Below are 15,952 nucleotides of genomic sequence, written 5' to 3'. Positions count from 1 at the left end.
CCTCAAACATACTAGTACTTCCCTTCTCTTTTCAAAAAAGATATTTCTCTGAATTATCCTTTGAAAAGGCCAGCTCCCTCTCAGAGGGTGGGAAATACCTGCATTTAGCAAGATGATTTGGAGACAAACACATACCCTGAGAACCAGATTCCCTCGGAGGCTGTTTTGCCTGTGGCTACATTCTGCAGTTGTAAGAATGGACTGGGGGTGGGGAGTGGCACAAGGAAACCTTCAAAGTCTTGGCTTACAGGAGGCGGCTCTGGTGGCTCCAGCTCATCTGTCCAGCCCCGTTCATATTGTGGTCTCCACTGCTAATTGAGAAGGAATGCCAAGCCAAAATATGAAAGCAAAAAAGGATGCTTCCCAGTCTACCATGTCCAGCATGTCAGTGGCTGCTTTGTATGAGGTCTCATTGCATATTTAAATAATTGAACAAGGACATGAAGACTGCTGCTGAGCTGGGAGGGAAAAGGCTGCCTTCAGGGCTGGTGCTGCCTGTGGAGGGGTTGCAGGCTATGGATTTACAGCCCCCAGTGTGGTTACAAGATAGGGGCTCTAATCTCCTAGTTGTTGTTACAGCAGGATTGGGGGACTGTGGTGCTTTGGGGGGCGGGGAGAGCTGGGCTGGGGCAGCCTCTAGGGGCAGCTAAGGAATAAGCGATTTGTAGGTCACCTTTCCCTTCCATGTCACCTCAACCCCCATCAATTCCAAAGACAAGCCAGCTCTAGCCCCAGCCAACCCCCAAAATTTACACTCACCTTCTCAGACCCGTGATGCCCAATACAAAAATGTAACGCACCATATATTTTCTTGCTATTCCCCTAGTTCATAATGCCATTAGCATGATCTACGATGGGCCGGTTTATGGAGAAAGCAAAGTAATAATACAGAAAGGAAATACCCATAACCTTAACGGGGGAGGGGCAGACGAGATTGATGGAAAGTGCAATTGTCTGGAGAAATGGCAACCCAGTAATGGAATACCTGGAGTGGGGGCTGCGCACAGACTGGAAGCAAGTTCTTTAGCTGGGTTTGGCTGTTTTTCTCAAAAGAGGGTGAAGGGCATGGCCAAGGGGTTTTGTTCCTTTGGGTTGGGTCCCAGGAATGGGTCCCTTAGTCCTGCGGGGAGGTGAGTGCCTTTGGCCACCCTGAGTGCATGGGGCTCATCTCAGCACCAGGAGCGAGCAGCAGCCCAGGGGTTGGCACCGTCCTCTCCTTGCCAGCTCTTCAGTCCCAGAGGGGACCGGCCCCTGGGATAGCAGATTTTATGATATCCGTTCGGGGTACGGATCTCCTCTCAGGGGCAGCGGGGTGGTCAGGGAGGATGGGAGAGCCTTTCAAGCACAGCTTTGGAAATCAAATAGAATTCATTTAGCCTCTTCTGATCGTACAACTGTTCTCTGGAGTAAACTCTGCTTGAACTTCAAGATGAGAGGGGCTACGGGAATCTCCTCTGAGCCCGCGGCCCCCTGGGCCAGATGTGCTCTGCCTTCCTGGCAAAGACCATCCAGCTGCAGCTCACTCTGCTTTTCAGTTTAGGTGAGAAATAAGAGTAAACGAGTCCACTGAGGACACATTTGTCAATGAGTTTGCTTTTCCCGTGAATGCTCACCTTTGCTTCCTATAGATCACTGCTATTAAGTGTGTGGGCCTGATGGGGTGTTCAGGTTAGCAGGTGGAGGGGCCTGGGAAAGTCAAAGCCACTTGGGGACCAGTGACTCCTCCCATTAGGTAGAGGGGGAGGGCAGGGTCTGGTCAAGGCTGCCCGGTGAAAGGCCATTCCAAGGGCAGCAAGGAGTTTCAGCGGATACTGGGGACCAGGACTGAGAGCAGGAAGACCCTCTCATCCACCTCAGTTCTCCCTCGCCTCCCTCTGCCTCCTCTCTTTGGTGCCCAGGATCTGGCGGCTGATCTAAAGACCCAGGGTGGTTATCACAATGCCATCATTAGTTGAAACACAATCATTCCTTTTAACTGGAATACAGTTACTACAAAGGACATATGTTACTGGTCATTCTACTTCTAATCATTGTAATTATGCTAGAATACATGCCATTAATATAATAACAACAATGATTGACCAATTGTCTGTTCCAGACCCATAACTTCACCTGAATGCACTCTTTGTTCAGGAAATAATAAAGGTAATTCAACATCCCTGGTGATAGTCAACAAAGCCAGTGTTGGAACTGGACGATGCACAGAAGAAAGCCTTCTGGGAGTTCAGGATGGGGCTGGGTAGATGAAAAGGCACCTGGCAGCATCCCCGATGGCCAACAAAAGGACCCTGTCTGGATCCCCACACTCCAAAGTTAAAAGGAAATGAACACCCAGGCACTTCCACAGGAACCACTGGACTTGGGTCTCACTTTCATCCAGGAGAAGAGTCTGCACCTGGATGCCCCGCGAGCTGCAGGCCTGAGGCTGAGTGAGTCCCTGTTGGTAGCACTGGGAGACCTAAGTCTGCACTGGAATGCTCACCCAATAAGACCACTTTGTGGGCATGGATTTCTCCTAGATGCTTTCCAGCTAATTTCCATCTACTGTTACAGATCCTGTGACCAGGGCTCTTTGTCTAAATACAGATTTGCAGATCTCTTATAAACCTCTACGTCTCCCACAATGCCTTGCATGTGGGACATGCTCGGGAGCTGGGTAATGAAGGATGAATGGTGTTGCCCAGCAAGGGCTCAGAGGGCCATGCTGTGAACAAGCTCTCCCCCCGGCTGCAGAGAAGGGACACTGTATCAGGCGCTTCCACAGAATCACCTTTCAAATGTGTGATTTTCTTTGTTAACCCTTATTCTGGCTATGATTTCTTCCCAGAAACAAAAATGTGGAAAACAAAACTGCAACATAAAAAAAAAAAAAATTCACCATATTTCCATTAGTAGTCAGGGGCTTTCTTTTAAGCTTGAGGACAATAACCTCCTTCCACTGACCCAAAATGGCTAGACCAGTCGACAGTCTACAGATACTTATTAACTTCTTTCCGTTTGGTGCATTCTCTAGGAAGATGCTGCTCCAATGACCATCATGAGGTGGTCAACGCGGGCTTCTCCTCTATGTTATGTTCAAAATGGTCCTAGTATTGAGCTGGATAGAAGGTAGCCTGCAAGCCTGGACCAGAAGCACAGCCTTAAAGTTTCCTTCTCTGAGAATAAATATCCAATAAAAAGAGGAGCCAAAGTCAATGTCATTCAATAATGGGTAAGGGAGGCATGGCCATTCCAAGTGTGCTGGAGCCTCTCGCTGCAGGGGCCTGCCAGGCTCACCAGAAACGGCTCGTGTGAACTGGGAAGAGCTGAAGGTCGACCTGGTAGGCCAGTCCATCTCCACACCCCTCCATGGCCATGTACCGCAGGCCTCTCCCTCTTCTGGGCGTCCTGGCGCCAAGACCTCTGAAGCGCTCTGAATCCCCAGCAGCCTTTGCCAGTCTCAAGTACATATGGGGCGGTGTGCCTGCCTGGCAAGCTGGGTCCTTGAAGACTCGTTCTTTTGTAGGGATCCTTGCATTGCCCTGGGAAACATGGTGGGCTCTGTTTTATTCTCTCCAATTCTTCTTTCCTCTTTCTGAGCAGCAGATGCAAGTTCCTTTTATATATTTAAAAGAAAGAAACTTGGGACGGGAGCAGCAAATGAGAAAGAAAAAGCAGAGATTTGAAAACCTGCTTCAGAGTAATTAAGTGATTAGGGGCCTTTGAAATCCACCAGATAGCTCAAATGCCTCTGCTTTCATTTTCTTCCTGGGCCTCTCCAGGGGAAGCCTCTGCCATGTACACCCTTCTGGAAGTGGAGAGAGGCGGAAAACCCGTGTCTCCGCTCCCATCCAACTTGCAGGTTTCTGACCCAAATAAGAGGTTGCTTCCTAGGCTCGCAGCGCCTGGTCCTGGTGGGTGACCCAACCCTTTGCTCCTGACCCCACGCACTGAGATAAAGGCCCAGGATCAAGGACACAACCCAGCTTTTTATCAGGGTCTTTATGCCAAGGATGGGCACGTTGGCTGTTAACCCATATCTGTCCATTTAGTCTTAGTTAAAGAAGAGCAGAAAATGGACACAAACATTAGATTCACACCCTACTTAAAGCCAAGATATAACCTCTTTCCTCCTTTACTCTATAAAGGGACAACCTTTGTCTGGGTCTCTTTTCTGGATTAGGAATCCAGAGCAACCATGGCCAGCCACAGACAAACCCCATTGTATGGTGGGGGGTGGGAGGGCTTATGTCTGGGGGCTCCCACAACCCCTTCTTCTGTTGCGTATTCTAAATCACAGCATTCTAAAGCAACCTCTCTGTTCAGAACCACCGGCCCAGTGGCGGGAGTCACACAAGCACCATCCGTTTGAACAATAGCAGACTTTTGCAAAGTGTTTTTATACCCGTTATCTTTGAGGTCCTTGCTCACACCCTTACATTCTAAGAAAGGTAGCAATAGAGGCACAGAGTATTTCTATTGCAGTGATGAATAGTTTTCAAGGATAAGAATAAGGATTAGGAGGGGAAAGAGACACGGCATCTTAGCCATGGAGCCCAACTCCGTCTTGTGATTCCCAAACTGGCCTGTGTCGCGGAAGCACAGAGTACCCTGCCCCACCTGGACGTTCTCACCCAGGTGGCTGGGAGACTTGGTATTTCTAACAGCTTCACAGGTGATGCTGATGCCGCTGGTCCGGGGAACACAATTTGAGAACCACTGCTCTGGTAAGGAGACCATCCTTTCATTCTCTACCTCTCTTCATTTTATTAAATTTTTTTTTTTTTATCTTAGTTCTGCTCTGTGCAGTGCTCTGAGGAATCTGTGCACAATTTTGTTGTGTGCTTACAATTATTTCCAGGACACACACATACTCATCTCTCTGGACTTGTTCTAGAACTCACCTGGATGGAGCGACCTGAATGCACCTTTGTCCGGAACTGAACCTCCAGGACTGACCCCGAGCCCCCGGATCCCAGCGCAGAGCTTTGCTTGTTACTGCTTTCATAACGTGGTCCCTTAAGAATAGGGGTTGGGGACAAGCGGGTGATCCTGCAGGTTTTGCCTTTGTTTTCTCTTCTTAAGGAAAGGCCTGCCTGTGTGTCCCCTGCTCACAGCAAGCAGCACCCTCCACTCTGGCTTCCGGGCCCTACCTCAGGCAGCTTCACTCGGCCTTCCTGGAAGGAGCAAGTCTTGGGGTCGTGGGTGCAGACGTGTCGGTATTTACACCAGTGGCAGCGGAATGGGCTCTCCACGCAAGACAGGCACCTGGGCACAGAAGAGGAAGAGGTACAAATCAGAGAACCTGGGTGAACCCAAAATAGAGGTCCTAAACTCTAGGGTCGAGGAAAACATTTTTTTAGTAGTAAGAGAACCCACCCTCACACACTGAGGAAGAACAAACCTTATCCAAACCCACCCCGTTTCTCTTCAAGTCCTCAGCCAGCCAAGAATCTCTGGCTTCCTCCCTCTCACTCATGTAGTTGACAACCCTGGTCCCCAAGGGCCTCAACAACCACCTTCCATTTCTATAGGATGGCACCCGCTTTTGCTGAATTGGGGAACAATAAGGCCTGGAGGAGAGGGGCTTGTCCAGACAGCCCATGAAATTTAGAGCGAACGAAGAAATTGAATTTTAGTTCAAATTGGCTCCAGGCTCTCGGCTGACTAGCACCCACATGGACCCCCCTGGCAGAAGAAGGTTCTGAGGCTGTCCTCAGTGGGACGGAAACTCCACCTCTACACATCACCCCCAGGAAACAAAGGCAACTTTATAGAAGTTCCTTCCTGCTTAAAACCCCCAACATGATTCCCTCTTCCAAAGGGTAAACCCCAAACGCCTTGCCTCCCTGGTGTCCAGGTCCATGGCCCCACCTGTGTCGGGTGCTTCGGCCATGCCAGGCTCTCTCTGTGCCTCCTTCTACCTGGAATACCATTTTCCCTTCCTCCATTTGGCCATCCCTCCTCTTGTTTTGACCAATGGTCAGACTGGACCCTTACTCCACCAAGCCCTTTGTTTATGTCTCCGGGCAGTCCTGCCCTTGCGTTATATTTTGCTTATTCACTGTCCAGTCCATCCACTAATCCACTAGGCGTGACTGCTGGAGGGCAGGGATCGAGTCTTTGGGTCTTACTAATTTTTACGAGACCGACGCCTTACCACTTGGCCACCATGCCTGGGTCTTACTAATTTTTGATTACCTGTCTAAAGAGCAACACATTGCCTTGCACATAGCACACGCTTACACTGTTGTGGATGGCATGGAAATTCACACATGATTTATCTACTGCTCTGCTTTCTTAGAGGGGCAAAAGGGGAGTGAGAGATTAGGCCACCGAGTGATAAAGCCATGAGAAATCCTGTGGCAAGAGGCAGACAAAGAATCCAGTGTTGAAACACTTGTTTTTGGCTGGAAGGACTGGCTGCCTCTTACTAGTACTTGGGGCCCCAAAGAGAGCCAAGCTCAGATTCAAAGGCTGCCGTAATCAGATGGCTAAACCCTAAAATTCCACCTGTCCCCCAAATGTCTTTGGTTATGTGAAGTAGCTTGTCCTATATGGAGAGGAAAATAGAACAGCATTTTAAAACAAGCAGGGTTTTCAAACTGGGCTCAATGGAACCCCAGGGGTTCCACAGAGCTTCTTTGGGACCGTGTGAGGAAACAGACATGTGGACTTCCTAACCAGAGGGCTGCAGGCCCCCTCAATGCTCAACCACAGCAGCTCCTACTTATAAGTGTTATGTTTATTGGGTTTCCACACCTAATTTTGGTTGGAGAAAGGTTTCTATGGTGAAAAAAAAAATGACTTGTACCTTTTCCAACTCCATCAACTTAGAAAGGAAGTAATAATAAACAACAAAAATCTGAGCGTGCCCAAAGAATGGGCCAGACAGGGTTCTAACTGCTCTCCTGGTCCCAGTTTTTCCAGCCATGGCAGCTGTTCTGTGGGCCAGGCAGGCCGAGGGGCAGGGCAGCAACCAGCACTGTCCCACTAGCGACTGTTCTGCAGGGACAGTGCCCTTGTCATGTTGTCGGTTCGACATTTGAATGACATCCCCGGAAGGAGAACTACTACTTCCCCATTCCAGAGGACACTAGGGCACAGAGTGGCTACGTTTCCAGCTGGTCTGACTCCAAGCTGGAGCCTCTGCCCCCCACCTGCCCTTGGGAAGGGAAGCTGTACCAAACAGGACCCCCAGGGCAGAGCCCCCAGCCTCAGTCCTGACCCAGCCCGAGGTCCCTGTGCAGAGCTGAGCAGGAAGTGACTCACTGGACTACCCGCCCTCCCAGACACAGGGCTTCCTCCCTAATCAGACCCCTCCTCTCACCAGGCTTCAGGTGAGATGTGCCCCTTCCTCAACAGATGGGGGAAGGGCATCAGGTGAGACAGATTTTTGCCGGAGAGGATGTATGGGAGAGGGATTAGGAGCTCTCCGCCCAGCAGGGTCTCACTCTGCTCATTCTACTCTCTTTCCATGAACCCCGTGGGTACCAGAGGAGGGGCCTGTCAGCTTCTGGGGGTGAAGGAGGCCTCCTTGCAGGGTCCCTAGATAGGAGCTCCTTGGGAACGGTGGTGGGTTCTTCTATTTCTGGATGAACCTTGACCCCAGGAACAGGGAGCTGAGTGAGGCTGGGGCACTTACGAATTGTGGACGCTGCAGTTGTAGAAGACAAAGCTGGTGCTGGCAAAGGTCATGCCTGTCTCCTTTGACTTGAGCTGCAACTGGACGACATGGTGGTCCCCTGCGGGGCAGAGCCGGCACAAGGTCAGGGGGAGGGCAAGGCCCTGTGTCGGGGTCACACTGACAGTTATACACCCTGGGAAAGGGGAGCCTGCTGGACCTGAGGGGTGCTCCCTGCTCTAACTGTTCTGACTCATCAGTTCCAGGCATAGGACAACCCCAAGAGCAGCTGCAGACGATGGTTCTGGTTTATTTCTCCCCCCACACTGTACCTCTGGCACCCACTCTGCATTTGCTCATCGGCTCCGTAATACACACACACTCTCTCTCTCTCTCTCTCTTACTCTCTCTCTCTCTCTAACAGGTATTTGAATGTGCATTCATTCACATGCGTGAGGTCCATGCCAGACTCACGAGTTACAAACACATTGATTAGCAACCAGGAGAAAAGTGTTGCCTTTCACTAATGCTACCACAAAACACACGAGGGCTTTTCGTGTGTGCGTGTGTGTGTGTGTGTGTGTGTGTGTGTGCGCGCGCGCGCACGCGCGCGCAGTTGCATTTCTGTGAAGAGAAACGCTGTCCCAATGCCCTTCCTCAGGTGGGCTCAGGGCTCCACTCAGGCGGGCGGCCCTGGGATCCTCAGCTGGCGCCAGGGAGGAGCTGGAGCCCATGTTTAATTCACAGCCCTGACCCCAGGCCCCCACTTCCAGCCTGGTCCTGTGCTTCCCCGAGAGCCTCATTAATCAATCAGCTTGGAACAAATGTGACAAGCCCAAATGGGAGGGCCAACGTGGAATCAATCTGCCCAGCAGGGTCTGTCCCTCACCAGCGTTGGGCCTCTGTCCACCCCGTCCCTCCCAGTGCAGCTGGCCATGAACAGGCAGCTCTGGCAAGATAGGGCAAGGTGGGGGTGCAGAGACCCAGCAGTGTGGGCAGGGGGCAAGGAGCCAGATGACCCTCCCACCCCCTCCTCCACTGCCCCTCCAGGACAGCCCTCTCACATTCCAGTACAACCTTGAACTTGACCAGATTGCTGCCCTGACACACCTTCTGCAGCTGCTCTCACTGAGCATGAACTTGACTCTTGGATGCTCACCTGGTTTCAATAGTCAATTCCAAGGGCAGTGAATGGCATCTCATCTCTCTCTTCCTGTAACATATCCACCAACCCACGCCCCTTCCTCTGACCCTCCCTTGTTGAAGGATCCCTCAGCCCCCCGCCTCCTGCCCCCTGCCACATCTGTCCTGAGTTCTCAGCCAGGCAGGGGGAAGCCATGCCACCTAGCCCTGCCTCCGGGGACCGCTCACCATTCTCTGTGATTATCCGGGGCACCTCCTTGGCCGCAGGGGAGTAGCACTGGATCTGATTGCCTACCACCAGCCCATCCATCTCTGACAGGTCCTCAAACGTGCAGTTGACACCAGCTGACAGCTCCGGGACATTGTACGTCTCCAGGACCAGCTGTGAACAGCCCAGCAGAGGAAGAGGAGAGTGAAATGGGGAAAAGAAGGGCGTGGCATAAAGGAGGAAAGAGAGAGAGCAAGAGAGACCAGAGAGAAAGAAAGAGAAAAACGTAAGGCAATACTGATATAGAGAAGAGACCCAATTTATTACAAGAGCATACAGAGAAAGTGGTGGGAGGTTAAGAGTCGGGGTAAAAGAAGCTTCATTACATGTGAACGGATTTGGCCCCAGGAAACGGATGCTTCCGGATTTGCATGGGGTAAGAAAGATGGACAGATGGAGGTACCTCTGGTCAAGCTCCTCTTCCATTATCCCAGAGTTTAGAAAAATGACAATGCCAACCACCAAGTGCCCAGTGCACCAACACGGAGCCATCGTACCCCTGTCTCCCTCTGCACACACATCCTTCCCATCTTACAGACAAAGATAATGTTCCCCAAACCCTCCCTCTCGGTCCCCTTTGGATCATTGTTGTAATCACAGTTTTCCTTGTCTTTCTGCCCATTATGCATAGAGCCTCTTCCCCAATATCAGTATTTCTCTGCCTGCCCCCTCTTCCAGTCGCAGGGACACCATCTGTAACATTCCGGTCCTGCTCTCAGACCGCACTGCTGGCCAGGTTGGACCCAGGCCTCGCGAAGGGCATTGGGCTGTGGTCCTTTTTGGTGCGGAGAGGGTTCTTCCCACGTCCCTGGGTCCCGGTCTTACTGTCCTTACCAGGACATTGTACTGAGAAACAGAGATGTTGCTGGGATGGACGGTCAGCCGGACACACTGCTTCATCTCAGAGGCAAACCTGTGGGGCTCTCGGGACCGCTCACAGCGCTCCTTCCGGGTGCACCTGTAGGGGAGACCAACGAGGGGCTCAGGAGAAGGTGCCTGGTCCGAGGAGGGGCTGACATGGAGGCCAGTCATGACCAGTGGCTCCCAGGGCGTGTCCAAACTCATCGTACCCAGGACGGACCCTTTTGCTTCCTTCCTCCAGCCTGTCCTCCCCATCATGCCCGAATTTGAAAAAGATGAAAATTCTCATAACCAGTTGCCAAAAGCAAAGACTTGAGAGTCATCCTAAAGTCCCCTCACCTCCTCCCCACTCAAAGTCCCCTCTATTCACCTCCCCCATCATCCTTGGCCTTGTCACTCTCCCCACTCTTTAGGCAAACTAGACTTGTCTGTCCACTATATAATATACTCTTTCAGACCTCCCTGTCTTTGTGTATGTCAGTTTGTCTGTCTGAGCAGCCCTGTCCCCAATTTCCCCCCATCCAACATCTACCCACCCTTCCAGACATGGTTCAACTATTGTGCACCTGCAATCTCCCACCCGCCCCACACCAGGCAAAGCTAAAAGCACTTTGGAGTTTCCTACTATCTAGAACTTCGTAGATTATATGACAATTATTGGGCTGAGTGCAGCCCTCACCTGCCAAGCGCAAGCTGCTCAAAGAGAGAAACAGCGCCTGACTTCTTGTAGAATCCTCTGATTCCTCATGCCCAGCAGACAGAGGTAAATGCGGGTGGGAGGGAGGAGGAGGGAGGATCAAAGGAGCAGAGGGCACCAGTTCAAAGTGTGCTCTGGAGCCCAGCTGCCTTGGATGGGAATCCCAGCTCCAAGGTTGGGGGTGGGGGGTGGGTGGGGGGAACTGCCACAGAAGGTCTGATGCTGTTGCTTAGTGTCCTGACTATTCAAAGTGTGCTGTGTCACAGGTGGACCCCATCCAGGGTGACCTGGATCTTTCAATCTTAACTGATGGGACCTTGTGAATGATGCACATAGCAGTCACGGCCCTCCCCCAAATGCGCTCGTCACATGGGGAAGGTGCTTTAGGCTCTCTGCTGGGGCAGGCCATCCCGCCTCCCAGTGGGAGTTCCCTGAAGGGCTGCATCGAGCTTCTAGGAACAGCATTTGATCCAAGCCAGGCCAGCCTTGTGGACGTGCGGCTTCGCTGAGTGGTCAGGATTTGGAAACTCTGGACTACTGACCCTGTGGGGGAGGGAAAGAGGGTCCTCAGAGAGAACGGCAGGTCGGCAGTCCTGGTGACTGGTCTCCACGGTGAAAGAGAATAGACTCTGCAGAGGGAGGTGGATGTCAGGGGCTATTTCAGGGCAGGTGGGCACTGGACCAGGGGTTTAGTGGGAAATGAAACATCCGGGGATATAGAACCCATGTGGGAAGGAGAAACTGAGGAGAGAACATCTGCTTCAAAAAGCAGACAGGTGAGGTGTGGGGTAAAAGATGAGGAAAGACAGGCACCTGGACACCTGAGCTGCTCTTGGGGTGACTCTCAGGCACAGAGGAAAGCTTGGGGGCGGGCTCTCCTCCATCCTCGGACAGGGAGAAAGACACATTGGCCTCAGCAAGAAGAAAGGCCAAACAGTGGAGAATCTGAGGTGAATTTAGCAAACAAAGGAGAAGCCACTGAATGGGGTGGACTAAAGAAAGAAGGGACAAAAAGGATGGCTTAGAATAGATGGCATGTGTACTGTGGAAGGAAAAACATAGTTCTCAGTAATACAGTCCCAGCTAGAAGTCACCGAATGCTTATTAGGCACCATGATAAGGGGCTTTCAGTCCTGTCGCTTAAGTCTCTTAATGATGCTGTGAGGTAGGTAACATGTTAGACCCCCACCTTGCAGATGGAAAACCTGCAGAGAGGATGGTAAGTCACTAGTCCAAGGTCACCAGCTAATTGGAGATCCCATATGTGAACCCAGATGAACTGGGGTCTGCACTCTTTTTATGTTTATTTGTTTGTTTTGTTAATCCTCACCAAAGGATGTTTTTCCATTGATTTTTAGGGGAAGTAGAAGAGAGAGGGAAAGACAGAGAGAAACATCTATGTGAGAGAAATACATTGATTGGTTGCCTCCTGCATGAGCCCCAACCAAGGCCCGGGCCAGGGAGGAGTCTGCAACCAAGGTACTTGCCCTTGACCGGAATCAAACCCGAGACGTTTTGCTCTGTAGGCTGATGCTCTAACCACTGAAAAAAACTGGCCAGGGGTGGAGTCTGCACTCTTAACCACCATGCTTGACCTCCCTGAAGATTCTAGACTAAGAATTGAGGAACAGACCCCTTGCTGCACACTGAACCCACTTTCCCTGCCAGCCTGATGCTCCTTTCGTGTGCTTTGGGCAATTAAAAGTTGCCCTTCAGTCTTCTTCTCCAGGCTGCTCGCTGTTTTGCCTGCCACTAAGAAGCAGCACTTGGCATATTACCAGGACTCGTAGGTTCTCCAGGACCTTTCAGGACTTCCATCCCAAGAGCGAAAGGTCAGACATGAGTGTGGTTGTCTCCATGGTACTCCCGGGCTGCTATGGTGGACCCATGGCAACAAGGGCGTCTGCCTAAAAGTCTCGGAAGTTAATTTACCAGGCCAGCTTCTCAGGGAGGACTTCATTACCTCCAGCCATTAAGCTAATGTTATGGACTTTTCCAGGGTGTCTGCACTGACATCGCTATTAACAGTGTTATTACTCCCATTAGCGGCAGACTAGGAGAGCTGGTACAGGCTTAAATTATTCACTGACTCCCCAACTTTGAAGTTCGTATTTCTAAGAGCAATCAGTAGGTCTGAAAAATGTCTTTGATTAAATTATGAAGAGAGGGGAAAATAAGGCTGCTTTCAGGCCAAGCAACACCTGGACTGACCAAATAGAGATCCAGATCTCTCTTTCAGAGGTACAAAGAAACCTGGTCGGGGAACCTCAAGACAAGTTCTACTGGCATGGTTTGCGGCTCCCCAAGTTCACGTGGGTGAATCCTGCCATACTCCTGGGAACCCCAAATGAACTACTCATCATCTCCCCCCGATTTAGGTCTCCAGGGCAGCCACCTATAGCTTACAATTTGCAACATCCCATCCAACTGTGTGATCTTGAGCAAATTTCCTAACCTTTTGGTGCCTTGATTTTATCATCTGTAAAATGGGACAAAACGGTACCTACCTACAAGGGATCTTATAAGGCTTGAAAGATTATGCAAGTGCAGCATTGAGAACAGGGCATAGCTCATATATAATGAGCCCACAATAAGTGTTAGTTAGTATTATTATCCCATCTCTTCTCTCTTTCTCATCCAACCCCACCAATCTTTTCCAAGACTTGGCCATGGGGCAAATCAAAGACAGAAAGATAGGGGATAGCTATAGCAGTTTCCTTCTTACTGAGGGAGAAGGAGCCCCAGAGCTCAGGAGGGAGGGAAGGGAGAGAGGATGGGCTGGGCTGTAGATCTGCCTTCTTACCAGCTGCCACAGGGTAACAGGAACTCAGCTCTCAGTGAAAAGAAAAGTTTAGGTCAGTGCCAGGGATGTTTTGACATTTCTACTGTCCTTTAGTGCCCATGATGGTGGGGGCTGCAAATGTCTAAGAGCACAGGCAATTGACCTTGGATGTGATAGGATAATGGGAAGGAAGGGATAAATTTCTTCTGAGGTCCATGGGGTCTGTCAGGGGAATGGCTTGCTGCTCTTCCAGGACTGATTTCTCATTAGCCAGGTGAGAGCAAGGACATGTGTAGAGGGTAACCCATGGTTCTTAGGGCCAGCTTAGATGTCACCTTCAGCAGGACTTCCTAAGTATTCCCTTCAGTTCCGCTGTAGGAGCACCCTGAAGGTCGGGGAAGAGACAGATTCACCTATTTTCCAGGCGTGACAAAAATGTCATAAGGATGCAAAAAGCGAATGCTATCTATGACTTGAGTTTTCAGACATTCATCCTGGCCACCATTGTCACCCCATCCCACACACAGACCCACAGATGACGTGCAAAAAGCAGGCCCCAAGAGAGCACCAGGCCCCCAGGATTGGAGTCTGGCCCTGACAACATTCTCTTATCTCCCTTCCTCATTCCACTTTCTCTGCATAGTCTTTCCAGCCCCAGTTCAGAGGTGCGACAAGCCCTTGGGGACAATGGCCCTGGTCCCTTGGAGGGTCTATTATTCAAGTCAGTGGTTCCAATGAGATTATCCTCTCTAATGAAGCAGCTGCCTCCGCCCTCCCCTAAGCCCCAACTTGCACTGCCGGGGAATTCCCAGCCAAGTGGAAAATTAAAGGGCAAGGGATGGGGAAGGAAGGGGGTGAGGAGAGGGAAAGGAGTGGTGATTAAGTTCTCCAGAAATTGATTCCTAAATACACTCATAGAGATATTAACTCCCAGTGCTACCGGCCAAGCAAGTGAATTTCAATTTGGAAACAGGGCGATCTGTGAGTCCAGCCTGGGCCAGCCTCCAGACTGGGGGTTGGTGCTAGTCCACCCCCTCACCCCATCCTCTGGCATGGGTCCACCAGTCTGGGTTACCAGAACTTGCTCCTTGCTTCGCCCCACAGGTGACCCCTGAACCTTAGCATTTCATGTTGGTCATGGCCTGTGCTGAAGGTTAGCCATCGGTGGGTCTGTGTTTAGACCGTGAGGTGTTTGAGCTTCATAGGAAAGATAAGAGGACTTGGGACATTCACTCAAGTAGGAGATCCCAGGGCTCTTTGGTCATTGTCTCACTTCTGGGAACCCTGACGAGGAAAGAGACCAGGTTTCCTAAGATCACCGTCCTTGCTCTCCTCGGGAACTCCCACAGAAACAAGACGGGCATCTGTGTGCTCAGAGGAAGCAGACCAGATAGTGAAGGGAACCTTTCTAGGCAGATGAGTGTATAGGAGGTTTCTTATATGAAGGGTGTGGACCAGGTGAGTCCCTTCAATGTCATGATTCTAGAATCCAGTGACTGACACCCTGATTTCAACCTAAGTATTTCGTTTGTTCCTGGATAAACCCCAAAACACAAAGACCACAATTAGACTATGGTTTTCCCTCTGTCATCGGCTGATGGCAACTGACCTCACCACCCTTTACGTTCTCCAAAGAGCCAAAGCCAGAGCAGCAGATGCTGGAGTCACCTGCCTCCGGGGCCTTCCTTAATGGGTGAGCTCACTACGGCAGGAGGAGGGCACAGGCCCTCACAGGAACCAGCAGGTGCAGGAGGTCAGTGGAGGCCCAAGAGAACTTTTCTGGGCTTCTGTAGCAACCAGGTAGCCCTGTCCCACCCCCATGGTGGACTCTGCCCTGGGTCCCAGGTTGAACGGAGTCGTGCTGTGGCTTCCTTTCAGCTGCTCCTCAAATGAATGATCCATTGAACACAACCCTAGGCAGTAGTAACAGGGACCTGGAGAGGTTCTTTCTTTCTGAGAAGAGAAATTACAGTTGCCAGAAGAGAAAGTGAAGTGGGGCTGCTTCTCTCTTTGTCAACAGGTAGTGCTATTCAGACCTGTTTATTTCTACTAAGGACGAGGGGTGGTTAGGAGAGAAGAGCAGGAGTGGAGGGACAGAGAGAGACAGAGGGCAGAGCAGCAGGAGAAAGCAAAGGCGCATCACAGCAGGCTGATCCATTCTCTTCATCATCCAGTTGGTAATAAGGAGGATGCTGTCTATTACTGGTGACACATCCAACAACTGCTCTGACGGGCTCTGATAAACTTTCACACTACACTCTATCTGATAGCCTGGAGCTCTCGTGTCTGTTAAAGTCACCAGGGCCTCATGCTTGGTGCAGGGAACACTCTACTCGGTAAGGTGGGCCACCCACCGGATGTGGTCCAGGGTGGCATGACTGGGCAGGGTATGCAAATGCTGGTACATGAGTGTGCATATCTGCACTTGGAACCTCATAGGTAGCCCAGCCCTTCAGGCTGTCCCTGGGGAGCCCAGTCTTTAGACTGGGAGGGACATTCAGAGCCTGCAACAATGGCAGGGCTTGCCTAGCTCCTTTGAGAAGACAGACTTTTGACTTACCATCATTGGCCATGAAAGCATGTGTTACATGTATATGG

General features: G+C 51.0%; 1 protein-coding gene across 1 annotated transcript in view; it reads right to left on the bottom strand.

Moving 5' to 3' along the window:
- The window catches only part of PLXNA4 (plexin A4), a 345,488-nt gene that overhangs the window by 77,839 nt on the left and 251,697 nt on the right, over positions 1 to 15,952 (bottom strand). The window contains exons 5-8 of the mRNA XM_054726089.1: positions 9,849 to 9,972; positions 8,975 to 9,128; positions 7,625 to 7,724; positions 5,133 to 5,247 (exon numbers count right to left, since the gene is read on the bottom strand). Of these exons, the coding sequence (XP_054582064.1) occupies positions 5,133 to 5,247; positions 7,625 to 7,724; positions 8,975 to 9,128; positions 9,849 to 9,972 (493 nt within the window). The remainder of the gene's footprint in view (positions 1 to 5,132; positions 5,248 to 7,624; positions 7,725 to 8,974; positions 9,129 to 9,848; positions 9,973 to 15,952) is intronic.

The sequence above is a fragment of the Eptesicus fuscus genome, chromosome 14 (genome assembly GCF_027574615.1).
Source record: "Eptesicus fuscus isolate TK198812 chromosome 14, DD_ASM_mEF_20220401, whole genome shotgun sequence".
NCBI lineage: Eukaryota > Metazoa > Chordata > Mammalia > Chiroptera > Vespertilionidae > Eptesicus > Eptesicus fuscus.
Note: the sequence above shows the minus strand (reverse complement) of the source record. Positions and strands in the feature narration are given on the sequence as shown.